The sequence below is a fragment of the Triticum urartu genome, chromosome 3 (assembly GCF_003073215.2).
Source record: "Triticum urartu cultivar G1812 chromosome 3, Tu2.1, whole genome shotgun sequence".
Taxonomy (NCBI): Eukaryota; Viridiplantae; Streptophyta; class Magnoliopsida; order Poales; family Poaceae; genus Triticum; species Triticum urartu.
The window spans coordinates 518,697,563-518,719,305 of record NC_053024.1 but is presented as its reverse complement, the minus strand read 5'-3'; the positions used below and the strand labels follow the sequence as shown (position 1 = coordinate 518,719,305).

General features: G+C 44.8%; 1 protein-coding gene and 1 pseudogene across 1 annotated transcript; both read right to left on the bottom strand.

Moving 5' to 3' along the window:
• Nucleotides 1-17,412: 17,412 nt before the first annotated feature.
• LOC125544756 lies at nt 17,413-18,078 on the bottom strand (annotated as a pseudogene).
• A 2,451-nt stretch (nt 18,079-20,529) lies between these two features.
• LOC125548613 lies at nt 20,530-21,341 on the bottom strand. Its single transcript, XM_048712179.1, has 2 exons — nt 21,026-21,341; nt 20,530-20,904 (listed from the first exon to the last, which is right to left on the bottom strand). Exons 1-2 carry the CDS (start codon nt 21,270-21,272, stop codon nt 20,819-20,821), a joined length of 333 nt encoding a protein of 110 aa, XP_048568136.1. The 5' UTR covers nt 21,273-21,341; the 3' UTR covers nt 20,530-20,818.
• Between the last annotated feature and the right edge of the window lie 402 nt (nt 21,342-21,743).

The following is a 21,743-nucleotide window of genomic DNA, read 5'->3' as shown; positions in this document are numbered from 1 at the left end:
CTAGTATCATGGTGTCAAAAAATGTCTTATGTTTTGATACGAAGGGAGTATCATATAGTAGATGGGTTCATGTTTTACTGCAAGACCGTTGCCAACAAGAGAACTAGTGCCCAGTGCCGGCGAGCCATCGATGGTGTTATGCTGCTGCTGTTGTTATTTTCTCGTCAGCTTATTTGGATCTCTCCTGTGTCCAAACGTATCTCCAGCCCCCTATCGAAAAAGAAAGAAAAACGTAACTCCAGCAATCCTTAACTGACACAAGAGATAATCCTTAACTGACACAAGAGATAAACTCATGACTAAGAAGCCAAGTCTTTCTCATTGATTGATCATATCATCATCATATATAAAACGACAGGCACATGCTCAACTTCAAGTTAAGAGATGTATAACCAGGGCATTCAGGGCCGCAAGTTGATCAGTATGAAGGAAGGATGAAGTAGACGCGTAACCGAAGAACAGCTCAGGAACGATCAGTTTCAGATCAGTGCACATTTTAGCAGTATTCCACAGACAGACGTATCTAAGAGCAGGTTGATGGACAAAATGCCTTGGACGCATCGATGGGTACGTACGTGATAATGTTCTGCGCGTTACATGTGATTTCCGGTTTCAGGATGGCACTGAACTGGTGATCGATCACCGATGCCTTGGGTGTGGTTCATTGAAATGATCAGCTGAGTCACGGCGTTGAACCCCTGCAGACAAGGTCGCCATCGGCCAATTTTGTACTACTCCAACATTACCCAAGCTGGTCTTTGCTGAGCGGCGTCTTCTTTGAAATCCGGTTGGTAAGGGCATCTCCAGCCGCGCCCCCAACAGATTCTTCCCAGGTGATTTTACCGCGCCGGCGTCAAAAAAACGGCCCAGTCGCGCTCCAGAGGCCCGTTTTTCGCCGGCTCGGGCCAAAACTGGTGCCGGCGGACACAGGCCGAACCCGGCGCCCTGGGGGGCGCTTGGAGAGCCGGCACAAGCGAAAAAGGCGCGTGGGCCGGCCCTGGCGGCGACCCGAGGGCCTTTTCCCGCCGCTTCTTGACGCTTTTCCCTCGTATCTCTTCCGCTCGCTCGCCTTCCTCCCGCCATTCCCTCCCTGAAAGATCGTGGATGTCGCCTAGAGCCCGTTTTTCGTCGGCTCGGGCCAAAACTGGTGCCGGCGGATCCAGGCCGAACCCGGCGCCCTGGGGGGCGCTTGGGGAGCCGGCACAAGCGAAAAAGGCGCGTGGGCCGGCCCTGGCAGCGACCCGGGGGTGAATAGGCGCTTTAAAATAATTACGGTTGAGACTTGAACAAATGCGGAATAAACCTAGTGGTTAATTTGTCAAGCACAAAACTTACAACAACTAGGCTCACCTATGTGCACCAACAACTTATGCTAAGCAAGATAAACTACTAGGTGATAGCAAGATATATGACAAGAAACAATATGGCTATCACAAAGTAAAGTGAGTAAGTAAAGAGCTCGGGTAAGAGATAACCGGGGCACGCGGAGACGACAATGTATCCCGAAGTTCACACCCTTGCGGATGCTAATCTCCGTTTGGAGCAGTGTGGAGGCACAATGCTTCCCAAGAAGCCACTAGGGCCACCGTAATCTCCTCACACCCTCGCACAATGCAAAATGCCGTGATTCCATTAAGGGACCCTTGAGGGCGGTCACCGAACCCGTACAAATGGCAACCCTTGGGGGCGGTCACCGAACCCGTACACTTTGGCAACCCTTGGGGGCGGTCACCGGAACCCGTCAAATTGCTCGGGGCGATCTCCACAACCTAATTGGAGACCCCGACGCTTGCCCGGAGCTTTACACCACAATGATTGAGCTCCGAACACCATAAAGGTTGGGGTTAACTCCCCAACGACACCACGAAGCTTCACCACAATGGAATATGGCTCCGAGGTGACCTCAACCGTCTAGGGCGCCCAAGCACCCAAGAGGAACAAGCTCAAGGGTACCAAGCACCCAAGAGTAATAAGCTTCTCAACTTGTAACTTCCACGTATCACCGTGGAGAACTCAAACCGATGCATCAAATGCAATGGCAAGGGCACACGGAGTGCCCAAGTCCTTCTCTCTCAAATCCCACCGAAGCAACTAATGCTAGGGAGGAAAATGAGAGGAAGAAAAAGAAGGAGAACACCAAGAACTCCAAGATCTAAATCCAAGGGGTTCCCCTCACTTAGAGGAGAAAGTGATTGGTGGAAACGTGGATCTAGATCTCCTCTCTCTTTTCCCTCAAGAACTAGCAAGAATCATTGGAGGGATTGAGAGTTAGCAAGCTCGAAGAAGGTCAACAATGGGGGAAGAAAATGAGCTCAAAGGATAATGTTCATTGGGGAAGAAGACCCCCTTTTATAGGTGGGGAAAAATCCAACCGTTATGCTCACAGCCCGCACAGAGCGGTACTACCACTCCAAGGAGCGGTACTACCGCTAGAAAGGAAGTACCCCTTTGAAAAACAACAGCGAGGAGGCAAAATGCCAGAAAACCGCCGGAGCGGTACTACCGCTCGTCCTCACGGTACTACCGCTCGACCTCACGGTACTACCACAAATGATAGCGGTACTACTGCTTGCGAGCGGTACTAAAAAAACATCCGGACCTACCACCGCAAGACTTGGGACGAGTTTTTGGTCCGGAGCGGTAGTAAAAAATTACATCCGCTCCAATTCGCGGTAGTACCGCTGCAGCCTTTTCAGAACATCAAAACTGCCACAACTTTTGCAAACGGACTCCGAATTCGATGAAACCAAGTTTGTTGGAAAGGTAGCGACAAGGGCTAACACAATCTTCAAAAAATATCAATAAGAGGCAAATGAGAAAAGTCCTATAAGAAAATGATGAGAACCCTTCCTCGGAAAAGACCGGTAAAACCTCCAACACCGAAAACAACATAGAAGACACATGCGAACTCCGTTTTCGATGAAACCAAGTTTGTCATCAAGATGACCATAAGCTCTAAGACTCACAAAGAGAACCAAACAAGAACCAAGAAAGATGATGCAAGGATGCAATGGTTTGAGCTCTCTACTAACGATACGATCAAGCTACCAACTTGAGAGCCCCCCTTGATAGTACGGCAAACGATCCTATAACCCGGTCTCCAAACTACCACCATGAGACCGGTAAAATAGAAAACCTATCAAGGGCAAACCTTTGCCTTGCACATGGTCCACTTGAGCTAGATGATGACGATTTTGACTCCCTCAAGTTGGACCACCTTTCTTGATTGCGTTGGCTCGATGAAGACTAGATGATTGCTCCCCCATAGTCCACTATGGGTGAGCCACTCTTCGGCACATCTTCACAAGTCCATTGTCACCACAATGGACGGCAAGCTTCAAGCACTTGATCTCTTCGCAATGATCCACTTGAATTTGCACACGGCAATCTTGATGACGATCACCACTTGATGTCATCCTCTCCGTGGGTTGAGTGATATCTTCCCCTTGACACAAGCCCATGAACACGTACCTAACCCCACGTAGAACTCTCACATAGACCATGGGTTAGTACACAAAGCACAATGGACAATGCTTACCAAACCATGGGATCACTTGATCCCTCTCGGTACATCTTCTACGCTTTGTGAGTTGATCAACTTGATTCACTCTTGACTTAGTCTTGATCAACCTTGAATCTTTCCAACTCTCTTCATTTGGATGATGTCTTGAAGGTAAACATGAATGATCACACAATCTTCTTCTTCAAGACATGCTTGCAATAAGCTCAACTCTCACATGACCAAGCTTTGGATAATTCCTTAATAGCACCTTGGTCAACCCATAAACTCCTTGAAACCAACACATGGACTCGAAGAAAAGCCTATGGACAAAACCTTCAAATATAACTCAAGGCAATCATTAGTCCATAGAGATTATCATCAATTACCAAAACCAAACATGGGGGCACTGCATGTTCTTTCAATCTCCCCCATTTTGGTAATTGATGACAATCACTTTCAAGAGAGTTTATACAAGGAATTATGCATCACCATGCAATGCAACAACCAATGATGCATGAGTATGATATGCAAATGCTTAGGAACAAAACCAAAGCAAGAACAAAACTCTGAAGACTTCTCCACGAAACTCTCTGAAACTTCTCCCCCATTGGCATCGATTGCCAAAATGGGCAAAAAGCTTAGAAGACCAATATAAAAGGTGTTCCTCCAAAAAATTGTGTATTTCTCAACAATAGAGTGGAATGCCATACACATATCCAAAGGTAATACTTGGAGGAATACCAACTATATTGAGTCACAAAGATTGCTAAAGGAAGATATGCCACAAAGACATACCAGAGAGAAACACAAGCAATCAAGCAATCAAAAGATACCAATTGAAGCAAGCAATCAATGGATATCAATTGATCCAACTAGACCAAAGATCCTATGATCCACAAGAAAAAAAGATATTATGATATGAGCATAGGAGTGTTCTAAAGAAACTAGAGAGGCTCCCCATGATTTGTGGACACATAAGAATATTTGTATTTGGATACAAAGTGCACAAAATAGGATCATAGCTCCCCCAAAATCAATAGAAACTTACAACAAGTGCAAGTGAGCATATAGGAAACTAAGCCTAGTACTTGCAACAAACACATGGTTGAGCAACAAGTAAAAGAGGCAACTTAAGAATGGTCTCAACCAAAATTATGTGTGTGAGTCAAGGCAATGCACTTGAGAAGACTAATGTACGGATGGGCATCAAGCATCAATGAAGTCTTGAAGGAATGAGGCAACACGGTGCAAGGCCTATCATTCCCACACACAACAAGCAAATGGGTTCACAAGCTTACTAATAAGCATAAAAAGAACCTATGCTTGTGACAACCCATGGTGAAGATAGAAGATGAAAGCCTCATCAAGACGAGGGATACCAATTAAGATGGCAAAAGCCTCGTAAAGATAAGCATGAGGAAAGTAATCTTCACCACACAAGAGTGCATCAAGATGCAACGAGATAAGACACACACTCAAGGCAAAAGCTTTCACGGAGCCACCAAAGAAATAACAAAAGAAAGACAAGGTGGACGTGAAAGAAAGGATATCATCTAGAGATGTAATTTCTCTCAAGTGTATAAGGTTCTAGGTAGACGAAATCATGATGATATATATCTACAAAGAAGGATGTACACCCGAAATAGTTACGACATGAAGGAACAAGATATCCAAAAGGAAGTCATACATATACCAATAAGATATTTGCTTGAGAGCATAGCACAAGGCTAGATATGGTCTTATTGCATATAAATGAATTCCAACCACACGAACATCAAAGACATCACAACTAGCAACAAGACATCATTGTTGGGATGCTTTGAGAAAGGAAACAAGTATCACAAGAGAGAATGGATAACATGCCATGATACAACCTACGAAAGGTTGATGCAAGAAATGTGTGCATGAAGTAGATGATGATACTTGTTACCGAGATACCATTGGATGGATGTAGTAGATGCCAATTAAAGGTAGATAGTAGTTCATTAATCATCCTAGCTTGACTCCAATAAGCACATGGTGACACCACCTTCCTTGTGAGTGAGCCGAGCATCCAATGCATCTCCACTTGTTCCTAGAACAACAACACAAACAAAATGGTATCCAAACTCATTGGGAGCAAAGAGTTAGAGAACCAACGACACATAGGACAAACTCCACACAAACATGTGCATATGGATATGAAAATGAATTACATGCACATCTCATCCAATTTGAGACATAGAGGAGTTTCCCCTATATATTGGGTCAAAGAAAGAAAGCATGCCAAAGATACTACACGAAGTTAATATGCATGCTCAAGACTTTCAAGAACCGATACCAAAAGACAAAGAAATACCAAGGAAAGAAAAGATACCAAATGAATAAATCATCACTTGGAGGGTATCCATAATGGATACAACAAGGAATGAGATATCCATTGATATACACAAAGAAGAGACATCAAACTCCCAAAAGAGAGGATGGTCCCAAACAAACCAAGCTCTCTACAAAGTTTCATGATGGCACAAAGTACCAAAACAAAAATGGCTTGCCTTCCACCAACACACACTTGACAGCGATCGCAAGATGAGTGTTTTATAGAAAATAGGATAGCTCCCCCAAGACTAGTGCATTATAGAGAATTTGCATTTGAATACAAAATGCACAAGGTGGGATCACCACTTTCACTATATCTAGAAAACACTAGACTAGATCAAGAAACAAGATCCACAAGTGGTATGGAAGACAAAGGGACTTGATACAAACCTTGGCAAGAGAAAGGGAAAATAAAAAGCAAAGGCCAATGTAAAGATGATCAATAGATTCTACCACAAAAGTGAGTACCAATTGTCAAAAGACAAGAAGTAAACAGAAATAATTCCCGGTGGTAGATAACAAGGATATCCGACATCATCTTCACACCAAAAAAAAAGCAAAATGCAACTTGTAGAGCTAACATGCCACCTAGGAACAAGATAATTTACAATATTAACTCTAGATGACAATATCTCAAATGTACACATTTTCTAGGCTAGTAATATACACATAGCATATTACTCCCTCATAATGTGATACCAATTAAAGATAGACAAGAGGCAATTTAGAGGATCCAACAAGAGATAATTAATGGACTATTTAGAATTTGAATTTCTCATGAGAAGACATACCACATAGCGACTAGATAATCTTGAAATATCAATACTAGATGGTATTACTCATGTACACACATATATAGGATTGTGAGGTGCACAAAGCACATCACTCCCCCATAATGGGATATTCCATTAATCTCTCACAAGAGCCAACTAAGATATGACCAAGATGCACAAAGGCTCAACTAACGACACACATGTACATGATGTGCAAACCAACACACACATACTTGATTGCTCAAGATAATCAAGTTGGAAGCACAACATATACAAACACATGCAAGGAACAAAGCCAAACATGCAAAGGGGCAAGTAACTTTCAATGTAAACAATTTAAGCACGAGTTACCACAAGGAGGAACATTGGATATAAGATAGAAACTTGATAATCCGAATGACTTGGCTTGAGACAATAAGAATGATGAAGTCCCCTTAATTCTTCATAATGTAGTCAAGTCTTCAATGACCTCCAACATCACCTATTGATCAAGTTTGAGCTTGTTGGTCCCCAACCAAGTTGGGTCCTAAGAGATTAGTCACAATAGGCTTGGCTACCCAAATGGTTCTTTGCTTCAAACCACTTTGAGTACCAAAAACTTGGCAACCACATTGCCAACCTTATCCTTCCCAAGAGAATAGACATCATCAATAATAATTGGGTTGGATAAGTTACCACTAGTGCATGAAGAAGCGAGGTGACCTTTCTCGCGACATAGGTAGCAATGTCTACTCTTCACTTTCTTCTCACTTGATTTCTCAACTTGAGAAGTATTAGCTTGAGTCTTATTGGGAAGAGGCTTTTCTTCAACATGAGGTTGAGCATGCGAATGAACTTGTGGCCGCTTCCCTTGTTGCTTGTCACTAATGGGCTTCTTCTTCAATGGGCAAGATCTAACATGATGCCCTTCTACTTTGCACTTGAAGCAAATAATCTTGGCCGAATTCTTGAATTGTTCTTGGCCCTTCTTCTTGATCATCTTGGACTTCTTCTTCTTATTGGAGTTGAATCCAAGTCCACCTTTGTCATTGGGGGATTTTTGCACACTCAAGATATTGTTGAGTGTGGATTTCCCTTCATGACTCTTTTCCAAGTCTTTCTTCAAAGAAGTGACTTGGGCCTTGAGCTCTTTGATTTCCTCTACATGGTTAGTCTCAACACAAGTACTAGAGGAAGTATAAGCTTCATCGTTAGAGCAACAAGGAAAGGAAAGTAATTCATCACAAGATGTACCAACATTGTGAGTAGATGAATTACAAGGACTAGCACATGGCAACATAGCATTTTGACCAAAAGTAGTGCTAGTATCCACATGAGGCTCACTAGATGTTACCTTAGCAAGCATGGCCTCATGAGCTAACTTTAGCACATTATGGAATACTAGAAGATCATCATGAGAGCTTGTGAGCTTTACATGATTTTCTTCCAACATCCCATAATTGCTAGATAGCAACTCAAGTTGAGCCCTTAGCTCAACATTCTCCTTCAATATGGATGCTTCACAAGAGATAGAGTTAGTAGCACAAGCATCATCATTAGCAACAAGAGGAGAAGACAACTTGGCAAGCTCTTTTAAGTAAGAAGCTTCAAGTTGAGCATGAGACTCGGTGAGTTTGATGAGCTCACCCTTGATGACCCTTGAGCCATTTTCGAGGTGCTCAAAATCCTCAAGGAGTCTAGCATGAGCAACTTCAAGCTTAGCATTTTTAGTTTTGAAATCATTGGCCACCTCGAGTGCTCTATCATAAGATTCCTTTATTCTAGATAATTCTAGAGCAAAAGTCTCCTCAAGAGATTCGGATGTGGTTTGTTCATGTTCAAGAGCTTGAGATAGCTCCGCGATCTCATTTGCGTAATCACACTCATGAGCTTCCATTTTCTCAATGGTGACCTCATGCTCCTCTAGATGAGATTCCACCTCCTTAATGTATTTCTTGCCTTCAATGGCAATAGACATGATTTCCATGAAGTTGGAACGAGCAAGTTTATTTTTGTGAAGAGCTTTAAAAACCATTTCCCCCTTAGTTTTTAAGGAGGCAACATTATAATTCTCTTCATCATAATCAACATCATCATCATTCTTGCCATCATCAATATCATCACAAGATATATTGGGATTCAAAGTGGGAGATACCTTTGAAGCCTTAGCCATAAAGCAAAAAGCAATCGATGATGATGTAGGATCCCTTGAAGCACCGTTCAAGACCACATCTTGTTCCATGGAGTGTTGGGTTTCCTCTACATTGTTAGCACCACAACTCAAGGAAATACAAGCGTTTTTATCATGGCAACAAGATATAGCAAACATATCATCATGAGATTTAGTCAAGCAATTTCTACATGATATGCAAGGACTATCAACACAAGCATGTGAAACATTTGGAGTGCTCGAAGTGTTAAATCCCAAAGAAGGAGCATTGCAATAAGATAGTGATGAAGGATCATCCATAATAAGCATAATATCATCATTGCAATGACCAACACTACTCACCATACCATTACCTTGTGGCAAGCCACATGTAGGTGAAGTAGAAGAAGTTGAGAATACTATACGGCCGGATGTGGAGGGAGAACAATCATCCCCACAAAACTTGGACACGCCATATTTATCTTAAAGCTTTGTCCACAACTCATGAGCATCCCGGAACGACATGAGTTGAAATATAACTACATTGCTCAAAGCATTGAAAAGCACATTAGAAGCTTGAGCATTGAGATAAGAGTTTTTCTCATCCTTTAAAGATAATCTTTGAGGATCCTTTGGAGGAGAAAAACCCATATCCACAATTCGATCTAAATTTGGGTCCATGACCCTAAACAGATTAAGCATGCAAATTACCCAAACATCAAAATTTGTGCCATCGAAACTAAGAGTGTGAGAGAATCCTAATCCCCTAGTCGACATCTTTACTCTCTAGGCGGTTAAGCCTAACAAAGAGAGACGAGGCTCTGATACCAATTGAAAGATCGTGGATGTCGCCTAGAGGGGGGGTGAATAGGCGCTTTAAAATAATTACGGTTGAGGCTTGAACAAATGCGGAATAAACCTAGTGGTTAATTTGTCAAGCACAAAACCTACAACAACTAGGCTCACCTATGTGCACCAACAACTTATGCTAAGCAAGATAAACTACTAGGTGATAGCAAGATATATGACAAGAAACAATATGGCTATCACAAAGTAAAGTGAGTAAGTAAAGAGCTCGGGTAAGAGATAACCGAGGCACGCGGAGACGACGATGTATCCCGAAGTTCACACCCTTGCGGATGCTAATCTCCATTTGGAGCAGTGTGGAGGCACAATGCTCCCCAAGAAGCCACTAGGGCCACCGTAATCTCCTCACACCCTCGCACAATGCAAGATGCCGTGATTCCATTAAGGGACCCTTGAGGGCGGTCACCGAACCCATACAAATGACAACCGTTGGGGGCGGTCACCAAACCCATACACTTTGGCAACCCTTGGGGGCGGTCACCGGAACCCGTCAAATTGCTCGGGGCGATCTCCACAACCTAATTGGAGACCCCGACGCTTGCCCGGAGCTTTACACCACAATGATTGAGCTCCGAACACCACAAAGGTTGGGGTTAACTCCCCAACGACACCACAAAGCTTCACCATAATGGAATATGGCTCCGAGGTGACCTCAACCGTCTAGGGCGCCCAAGCACCCAAGAGGAACAAGCTCAAGGGTACCAAGCACCCAAGAGTAATAAGCTTCTCAACTTGTAACTTCCACGTATCACCGTGGAGAACTCAAACCGATGCACCAAATGCAATGGCAAGGGCACACGGAGTGCCCAAGTCCTTCTCTCTCAAATCCCACCGAAGCAACTAATGCTAGGGAGGAAAATGAGAGGAAGAAAAAGAAGGAGAACACCAAGAACTCCAAGATCTAGATCTAAGGGGTTCCCCTCACTTAGAGGAGAAAGTGATTGGTGGAAACGTGGATCTAGATCTCCTCTCTCTTTTCCCTCAAGAACTAGCAAGAATCATTGGAGGGATTGAGAGTTAGCAAGCTCGAAGAAGGTCAACAATGGGGGAAGAACACGAGCTCAAAGGATAAGGTTCATTGGGGAAGAAGACCCCCTTTTATAGGTGGGGAAAAATCCAACCGTTATGCTCACAGCACGCACAGAGCGGTACTACCGCTCCAAGGAGCGGTACTACCGCTAGGGAGGAAGTACCCCTTTGAAAAACAACAGCGAGGAGGCAAAGTGCCAGAAGAACCGCCGGAGCGGTACTACCGCTCGTCCTCATGGTACTACCGCTCGACCTCACGGTACTACCGCAAATGGTAGCGATACTACTGCTTGCGAGCGGTACTAAAAAAAACATCCGGGCCTACCACCGCAAGACTTGGGACGAGTTTTTGGTCCGGAGCGGTACTACCGCTATAGGAGCCGCGGTAGTACTGCTCTGGAGCGGTAGTAAAAAATTACATCCGCTCCAATTCGCGGTAGTACCACTGCAGACTTTTCAGAACACCAAAACTGCCACAACTTTTGCAAATGGACTCCGAATTCGATGAAACCAAGTTTGTTGGAAAGCTAGCGACAAGGACTAACACAATCTTCAAAGAAATATCAATAAGAGGCAAATGAGAAAAGGCCCATAAAAAAATGGTGAGAACCCTTCCTCTGAAAAGACTGGTAAAACCTCCAACACCGAAAACATCATAGAAGACACATGCGAACTCCGTTTTCGATGAAACCAAGTTTGTCATCAAGATGACCGTAAGCTCTAAGACTCACAAAGAGAACCAAACAAGAACCAAGAAAGATGATGCAAGGATGCAATGGTTTGAGCTCTCTACTAACGATACGATCAAGCTACCAACTTGAGAGCCCCCCTTGATAGTACGGCAAACGATCCTATAACCCGGTCTCCAAACTACCACCATGAGACCGGTAAAATAGAAAACCTATCAAGGGCAAACTTTTGCCTTGCACATGGTCCACTTGAGCTAGATGATGACGATTTTGACTCCCTCAAGTTGGACCACCTTTCTTGATTGTGTTGGCTCGATGAAGACTAGATGATTGCTCCCCCATAGTCCACTATGGGTGAGCCACTCTTCGGCACGTCTTCACAAGTCCATTGTCACCACAATGGACGGCAAGCTTCAAGCACTTGATCTCTTTGCGATGATCCACTTGAACTTGCACACGGCAATCTTGATGACGATCACCACTTGATGTCATCCTCTCCGTGGGTTGAGTGATATCTTCCCCTTGACACAAGCCCATGAACACGTACCTAACCCCACGTAGAACTCTCACATAGACCATGGGTTAGTACACAAAGCACAATGGACAATGCTTACCAAACCATGGGATCACTTGATCCCTCTCGATACATCTTCTACGCTTTGTGAGTTGATCAACTTGATTCACTCTTGACTTAGTCTTGATCAACCTTGAAGCTTTCCAACTCTCTTCATTTGGATGATGACTTGAAGGTAAACATGAATGATCACACAATCTTCTTCTTCAAGACATGCTTGCAATAAGCTCAACTCTCACATGACCAAGCTTTGGATAATTCCTTAATAGCATCTTGGTCAACCCATAAACTCCTTGAAACCAACACATGGAATCCAAGAAAAGCCTATGGACAAAACCTTCAAATATAACTCAAGGCAATCATTAGTCCATAGAGATTATCATCAATTACCAAAACCAAACAAGGGGGCACCACCATGTTCTTTCACTCCCTTTCTCCCGCCAAACCCCCTCCAGCTCGCCTTCCAGTCGCCGCCATGCCGCCAAAGAAGTACGCCATGCCGCGCGCGGCGGCAACCACGACTGGCACCGTGGCCTAGCCGAAGCAGAGGAAGCCGAGGGCACCGCCATCGAAGCCACCGGGCATGTCGAGCGCCGAGTGGAGGGTGGAAGTTCAGCGACGCGACGCAGTCACCACCGACTGGCGGAACAGGGCCATTGCCAAGAAAGCCCGCGGCAACGCGGCGCGTTCGGCGGCGTCTTCCTCATCGGACGACCACACGGGGATGATGAATCCACCCGTCGTCAGCCACGCCCAGTACGCGCCATGGGGACAGCAAGGCGTCGGATCTCCATGGGGATCGTCGTCGCCCGGCTACGCCGACGGCGACGCGCACAGGGGGTTCAACCCAAACGTGACCTTCCCCCATGGCCACCCCGCGACGCGCACACCCTCGCCCGCCTTCGTCAGCGTGCAGTACCCTTCATACAACTACTCGCCGCCCGCCGCCTACGCGTCCACACCGACGCCCCATCTCCGTCGTGGACCGCTGCCCTTCTCGCACCTCGGCGACACTGACGACACATGAGCCGACATGGACGACATCATCGCGACAGGATCGACCGCGGTCGCCGCGTCTCCCGGGTTCGCCACCCAGGACGAGGTAGTGGATCTCAACGGCGACATGGAGGCCGAGCTCGGCTACGTCTACGGCGTGGACGCGCACGAAGCGCAGGAACCCGAGGAGGAGGAGGAGGAGGAGGAGGAGCCGGCTCCTGTTCCGACGAAGGGGCGCCAGAAGAAGAAGAAGCGGGCGGCTAGGTCAGGCGAACCGCGCATCAAGTGGACGTCCAAGGAGGAGGAATGCCTCGCCGAAGCATGGAAAGTCGTCTGCCTCGACCCGACCACCGGCGCGAACCAGAGCTTGGAGACGTACTGGGACCGCATCAAGGCCGAGTTCGACGAGCGGAAGCTCGTCGACCTGTACTTCAAAGGCGTCTACATGCAGCGCGGCTCCAAGGCGATGGCGAACCATTGGGGGCGTATCCAGTTGGCGTGCAACAAATGGCATGGAATCGTCGAGGAGGTCGCGGCTCGCCCGGAGAACGGCACCAGCGTTGAGGATCAGGTACGCACGCCGTTCGCCCGCATCTCTTCGTCATCAACGCCCGCCGCCCGCCAACTGTTTGTTCCTCCGCGCAGCTGCTGCGTATGTTCACCATGTATCGGCGCGACAACCAAGACGCCGACTTCAAGAACCTCCACGTCTACAAGCGCATTGACAAGTGCGAGAAGTGGGCGGAAGTCCGACGTACCCTCGACAAGGCCAAGGAGACATACAAGCCGGACGCGGCGACTCCGAACGCGTCAGAGGGGCGGCCGGACGGCCACAAGTTGGCAAAGAAGGGGAAAAACGCCGACGCGGCAACCGCGCGAGTGCAGGAGTCCATCGAGCATTGCCTCGCCGACGCCCAGGCCCGGGCCGTCCTACGTGAAGAGAAGACCGAGGCGCGGTGGTCGTCGCTGATGAAGAACAGCGCCATCAAGCTCGACCTGCTCCGGACGAACGTCGCCGCGAAGAAGAGGAACACCGACATGGCTTTTCTGATGGGCGGGGCGGACATGCTCCAGAGCAATGACGAGCAGCTCAGGGCGTGGTACATGGCGGAGCGCGGCCTCATCCTGAACCAGATGCAGACGGCAACGCCGACGACGCCGACGACGCAAGCTCCCGCGCCCACGACCACACGGACGCCAAGACCGAACGACGCCTCTACATCGCCGCCCAGCAGTGCCGAAGCCGCGCCGACACAGCCCAGCACCGAAGCAGCTCCGACACCGCCGAGCCCGCGCACGCCGACTCCGCCAACGCCTGGAGCCGACCCTGCCGAGTGAATCATTGCGCACGCGAACTTGCGGCGTGCGGCGCTCTGTTTTTTGTAACGCCAGACTATGTCCGATTGCCGGATTTGTGGCGTCTTTTGAGAGCGGGAACGACCAAGTTTAAATTTCCCGCATCCTGGGGCCGGCGCTTGGGGGCATGACTGGGAGCTAGGTCGCCCCCAGGGGCCGAACTAGCGCCGGCACGCCCCCAGGCCGCTCTATTTAGGCGCCCTGGGGGGCCGAACGGCTGGAGATGCCCTAATTGACACCATCGCTTGTGCAAGGTCTTCTCATTTTTTTAGTGCATGGAAAAGGAGAATGCGCCAAGTTATTGTGGCCGGGAGTGATTTGATCTTCTTCTTTTTCGCGGAAGGAATCGATTTTGATTGACGTTTGGTGTTTTCTGAATTTGTTCAACCAAAAAATTGCATGACAAAAGTCTTTCAAAACATGAGTAGCACTGGTATGTCATAGGTGTAAAGACCTTATGCCTTGGTGTAACAACGGTGCAACATGCTGGCCACATGCATGATCACATGCACGCGTGCTTATTTTCTCTCTCTTTTGATTTGTCTGAAATGTCCGTTCTCATTTTTCCCGTTTCTTAAAAGTCACTCTAAAAAATGTTGGGCGAAATACTTTAGTTTATTGATTTTATAAAAAATATGTATATTTTAAAAAAATGCTCATCCTATGTAAAAATATATATTGCTTATTTAAAAAATATTCATCTTGCGTTTAAAAAATGTTCGTCATGTATTGAAAAATGTTTATCGTCTATTTCAAAAAAACTGTGACAGTAAACAAATATATTCATCGTGTGCTTAAAAAATGTTCATCATATGTTCCAAAAACTAGATAATGCCCCACACATTGTTACTGAAATTATATTATTGAAAATAAAATCAGAATATAAGAGAATAATATGTGATGGTAGAAAACCTAGAGGTAAATGAAGGGTGGATGCATGTTATATTGCCTTGTGACATTCAAATACAATTATTTATTGCTGAAACAATAAAACATAAAAATCGTAATGTAGATGACTTGCATGTAGTGGAAAGTGGAACGTGAAATGGTTGCATGCTCGCTTGGTGATGTGGAGGGTTTGCATGTGGTGAAAAATGAAACGTAGATTTGTTGCATGTGCATTTAAATGAGATCACTTACTTAGATATATACGTGGTCTTGGTGATATTGAGATAGCTCTGGCGAACCCCAGGCTGCAGGTGACGGAGAAGCTGGTGGTGTCGGGGTACATCAAGGACACCATCGGGGAGGAGAGCGTGTTCCTAACCATCACGGACGCCATCGCGTCGTGCCGGTACGGGCTGCGGAGGTTCAGAGGCAAGGGGGGATGCAGCGAGGTATAGCAGCGTTTAGAAAGTGTGGATGTAGATATTGTGGTGTGGCACAAGGCAGGAAGAAGAAGAAGAATATGCATAAGCAGAAGAGAAGATCCAGAGCTGCGATAAAAGAGGAACTATTCCGTTGGGAGAGGATTTTCTATCATGCCACCGCATTATTTATTACTATGTGGGACCACTGACATCATCTATAATGTTTTCTCTCTCATCTAGCATACATTCACATGTTATTCTACTCATCAAGTTTCATCCAAATAAATAGATGCATATTGTATGTTGAAATAAAAGTTTGATTTACATTCTATTTGCATAATTGTGTTTTTTCTAACAAGATCTTTCAAACAAGACCAATATTGAATATATTTTTAGGAAATATTTTCAACAAGTAAACTACCATGCTTCAAACTTGTTTCATACAAATTTATTAGTTCGATGCAAAAATTCAACAGTGAGTTATTCAAACAAAACTTTGAACTTTAATTGTGTTTGACAAAGTATCTCATAGTTGTGTGTACTTTAAATAGTGTTTTAGTGTGTTCTAAAATTTGATTATTTTTAGAACATGCTGAAACACGTTCAAAAGTGGTATAGTTTTAAAGTTCTCCTCGTCATAAACACAAATATACAAACAGATCATAAATTATACATTTGGTTTAGAAGATAAAATAGTTTTAACCTTGGAAATAAAATAACAAAGCATGGGATGGTGAAGCATATGCTTGCATGTGGTCGGAGGAAGATCTGACAAACTACAAAGAGCATTAACGCACAACATCAAATCTCCAAGAAAAATGAACGACCCTCCCATGCACAGGACCTCCGTGCACGTGCACGGGAGAAATGCTTTTCTCCTATTCCGTTGCATGATGGATTGGGCCTTGGTGGAGATTGTGCCTGGATGGTCTCTGCATGTGCTGAAAACTGTAGCAGGGAAGGATTCGGGGTAGGTTCACGGTCCTGGTAAGGGCTTGGGCCTTGTGGGAGAAAATAGTGCTCTCTTGTGTATAGACCAATTTAGATTTCTCAGAGGTTACAGCGAACCTCACGGATTTGCTTGTATTTTTTTTAAGAAATGGAGGACGGATTTGCTTGTATGGGTTTACGTTGTAGAATTCGTAAGAAAAGACTTCCATTGCTACATGAATAAATCATGCTCCCTCTGCTACAAAGTGATGGAGGAAGCCATACGTAGTACTCCCTCAGTCCCTAAATATACTCCCTCCATTCCAAAATAGATGACTGTACTAACTACAAAGTTGAGTCATCTATTTTGGAACGGAGGGACAAAGCTGAGTCATCTATTTTGGAACGGAGGGAGTAATGGTGTAAAAAATGATCTTATGTTTTGGGACGAACAGGAGTATAAAGACGTTCTAGATCACTATTGTTTACGGAGGTAGTTCCATATAGTAGATGGGTTCATATTTTACTGCAAGACCGTAACAACATTAACAAGACAACTCGTACAAAAGAAAGAAAGAAGATAACACGTCAGAGGAAGACAGTGTCACGGAATTATCGTGATTCATTGTGTGTGTGTGCGTGTGTGTGTGTGTGTGTGTGTGTGTGTGTGTGTGTGTGTGTGTGTGTGTGTGTGTGTGTGTGTGTGTGTGTTATGTTGCTTTTTTTTCTCTCGTTAGCTTATTTGAATCTCTTCTTTGTTCAGACGTATTTACAGCCCCTTCTCGAGAAAGAAAGAAAAAACGTATCTCCAGCAATCCTCTGGACGTGCGGGATAAATACAGACATGCAGACGTGCAAACTCTTTATCATTGATTGATCATATATAAGACGGCAAGCACATACTCAAGTTCATATATAACCAGGACAGCAAAGGTTCTCAGTGGCAGGACATTCAGTCATAACAAGCTACTAGTATGAAGGAAGGATGGTATGGCATTATTTATTCTACGTAGTTATGATCATATATTCTCAGCCTGGGCTGCGGCCGAATATTTCTTGTCCTCCAATCTAACATACCACCCTGATCCTCCAGCAGTCGAGCTCTCATGGAGCTGTTTCCTCTCCAGCGCCGCTGGCCTCGCTGTGGTTGCGACCACCGGCTGCAGCTGCAAAGGCCGCACCCATGTCTGCCAAGATTCAGCAGCAAGATGGTCAGTCAAAGAAACAGTTACTCTGAATTAATTTGCAGAGAGCAGATGGCCTGGCTAAGCTCACGAGTCAGGCAGGCATAATCTCGAAGACGGGGAGGAAGGAGAACTCACCGGGGTCAGCACGCTGCTTGCAGCCCGACTTGGGGCAGCCATGCTTGAAGGCAGCCCTGCAGTCCTTGAAGGATTTCAGGATGCAGTAGTTGTAGCCTTCTTCAGTGGGCTTGCGGCGAGGGTTGTTCATGCACTTGCGGTACACACGGCAGTGGCAGCATCGGAATTCCCCGAGGCCCCCCTGGACCAGGAGCAAGGAGATGAGCATGGCTACGACCAGGGCCTTCCCGCCGCGAACCGCCATTGCGCGATCAGTCCATGGTTACTAGCTTTGGCACCACCAGACAGGCATGCAACCTCTGAATGTCCATGAAGTGGACGCATAACTGAAGAACGGCTCAGGAACGGCCACTTTCAGATCAGTGCACATTTCAGCAGCGTCCCACGGACAGACGTATCATAAGAGCAGAGGTGGACGGCGACAAAATGTCTTGGACGCATCGATGGGTACGTACGTGATAATGTTCTGCCTAATCTATTCTAATTCTAATCTGATCGAGCCTGCGCGTTAGTACAAGAGATTTCCGGTTTCAGTATGGCAGTGAGCTGGTGATCACTGATGCCTTGCATGTGGTTCATTGAAACGCCTGCAGACAAGGTCGTGGTCGGACAATTTTCTACTAGTAGGTGCAAGTTTTCCGAGGAAACACTGGTTCTCTTGTCTTGGCCGAGTGGTGTCTTCTTTCAAATCCAGTTGGTAACTGAGACCATCTCTTATGCAAGGTCTTCTCGTTTTTTCTTACTACCTCCGTCTAAGTGAATAAGTCATTCGCGTAGTTCTAGATCATCGATTTAAGGAATTAAATATGTGTTATTTGTCATGAAAAGTATATCACTAGATTTCTACACGAATATAGTTTTTAAATATATATTTTTTGTCACGTATAATACATATTTAAATAGTTAAATCGTCGACCTAGAACTACGCGAATGACTTATTCACCGAGACGGAGGTAGTACTGGGAAAGGAGAGTGCGCCAAGTTATTGCAGACGGAATTGATTATATCATCTTCTTTTTGGCGGGAGGAATCGATTCTGATTTACGTTTGGTGTTTCCTGAATTTGTTCAACCAAAAAATTTCATGACCAAGCCTCAACCATGAGTAAAGCATGAGCAACATCAAAATACCATAGGTGTAAAGGACTTATGTAATATCTAGATTATTGACTGGTGTAAGTGAAGACAGTCAGAAATATACTCTAGAGGAAATAATACAATTATTGTTTGTAGATATATTGCCTTGTGACATTCAAATACAATAAAACATAAAAATCGTAATCTAGATGACTTGCATGTAGTGTAAAGTGGAATGTGAAATGGTTGTATGTTTGCTTGGTGATGTGGAGGGCTTGCATGTGGTGAAAAATGAAAAATAGATTTGTTGCATGTGCATTTAAATGAGATTTGTGTAGTAAAACGTTCATCCTGTATGTTAAATTCTAAATCGTGCTTTTCAAAATGTCATTGTGTATTTTAAGTGTTCATACTGTTTGAACAAATGTTCGTCTATTTTTACTACACAAAATGGTCATAGTGTGTTTTAAAAATGATGTTCGTCTATTTTTAGTTTTTTACAAGGTTTACCATGTACCAAGTACTCCCCCGTAGTGTGTCATAGTTGAGTCACTTATTTTGGGACCGAGGGAGTAGTTACCAAATAACAATGTGTATTTCAAAATTTTCATTGTATATTAAAAAAATATTCAACATGCATTTCAGGTGTTCAAAAGATGCTCACATGTATCTAAAAAAAGTTCAATAAGTATTTTTTTTATTTACTTTCTAACGTAAACTTAAAAATATTCAATAAGCACTTGATAAAATCAACCAAAAACAAGAAAAATGTGAAATAAAGCATAAAAGAATGGAAGGAAAATAAATAAATATATATTATGTGTTAAAAATGTCCACCATGTGTTTTTTTTAGAAATCAACTACTTAAAAGATGTTCATATAAAAACAATTAAAAATAGTAAGAGAAATAGAAAGCACAAAAAATAAATAGAAAAAATGTAAAGAGAAACCAAAAGGGAAATTGATGAAAAGAGAAAAGAATCAGTCAGTCAACAGAAAAGAAAACATGTTAAACATTCTTTAAACAAGGCAAACATTTTTGCAAACACTATGAAGAAAAAAGAACCAGAAGATTGTAAAGAAAACAAGAAACAAAAGGGGGGAAAGGGGACTGGAAACAAAATAAGAAAACGAAAACAAAGAGGGATTGCATATTTAAAAGAGCTTGTATCAGGTTGACATTGTAGAATTCGTAAGAGAGGAGAGGATTCGATTGCTAGATGAATAATTTGTACTTCCTCTGCAAGTGATGGAAGACGCCATATAGATGGGTTTGTCATTTACTGCATCAACGTTCTTCGAAATATCTTTTAAACTTTGAAATAGTAGTTAGAGAACTAATCCAATAGATTGTCTCGAAAAAGAAAAAGAAAAATAAAAAGAACAATCTAAAAGCAAAGACCATAACTCATCGTAGAAACAAACGTATCCCCGTGTGATCTTCCACCAACAATTTCTTTTGGACGAGACTGCAAACGAAGCTGTAGTATTAACGGAACTAGTGCGCGTTGATAATTTGCTGGTTTTGTTTATACCTTACCCAACATCCCTACCGAAATATGGGAACAAACGACGTGCAGCTTGACCAGATATCAGCACATATATACAAGGAAAACACGAGGAAACAAATTCAGACTAGTATAAAACCTCTTGAGTTTTGTCCAAGCAGCATATGCAACATCAGTTCATCATGTTTTGAACATCCGGGGCGTACAACAAGATGACAAGCATATACTAGTACGTAATTATGTTTGTTATGTTTATTTATTGCCAGAGCCAGAGATCTTGTACAGTGCATGACAGACAGACTTTCACTACGAGAAGGCTTTTATTCTGAAGAGTTTCTCGGCCTATACCGCGGCCAAACTGTGTCTGTCCTCCAAGTCTCCAGCCAGCCTCTCGCAGCCCTCATGGAGCTGCATCCTCTTCAGCGGCGTTGAACTCGCCGTGATCGGCACCCCCGGCAGGAACGGCCATGCTGCGCTCGTCTGTAACTGTAAGCATTCAGCAGCAAACCACGGGAAACGCGACAAGTCAGACAAACAAATTTGCAGAAAACACACGAACCATATGTACATGCTCAGACACCTGACATTGCGGGAAAAGATAACTCACCGGGGTTGACAAGATCGGCCAGTGGCGTCACGTAAGGAGTAGTAGCAGTACGCGGGCACCCCTTGAAACAATGCTTGAGGCTTTTCTCCATGCAGATGAGGTGGTCGCGTGGCTTAGGGCCAATGTTAAAGCACCAATTGTAGAACACGCAGTAGCAGTTTGCCGTCAGTTTCCCCGTTGTCCCCTGGACCACAAGGAAGGAGATCAGCATGGCCAAGGCGAGGGCCTTCCCAGCGCGAGCCGCCATTGCGCGATCGAGCTCGCAAGTCACACCGGGAGAGCACTACTGGTAGGGGGTGGGGATCTGGATGATGTGTAGGGGTGTGCAGCGGGGGGCCTGAATTTATAGCCCAGCGAGGCCGCACTGTTCATCCACTCAGTTTCGCGGACTGATCGATCAGTGCGCGTCGGATCCTCGATCAATGGCAGATGGCAGCGATGCACCGCACTAGCTTTGTTACTGCTTGCTATTTTACAGGGTTATAAGTCACCCCGAGTGTTCAAGTTGGATGAACCTTTTACTTGTTATAAGTGGGACCGGGTGGGCGAGACGTCCATTCATCCTGCTCTTCTTGGCAAGGGCAGGGCGTCCCGGGTTACCACCTTTGGCACCACCGCACAGGCATGCAACCTCTGCATGTCACAAGCGAACGCATGAAGTAGACGCGTAACTGAAGAACAGCTCAGGAACGGCCACTTTCAGATCACTGCACATTAC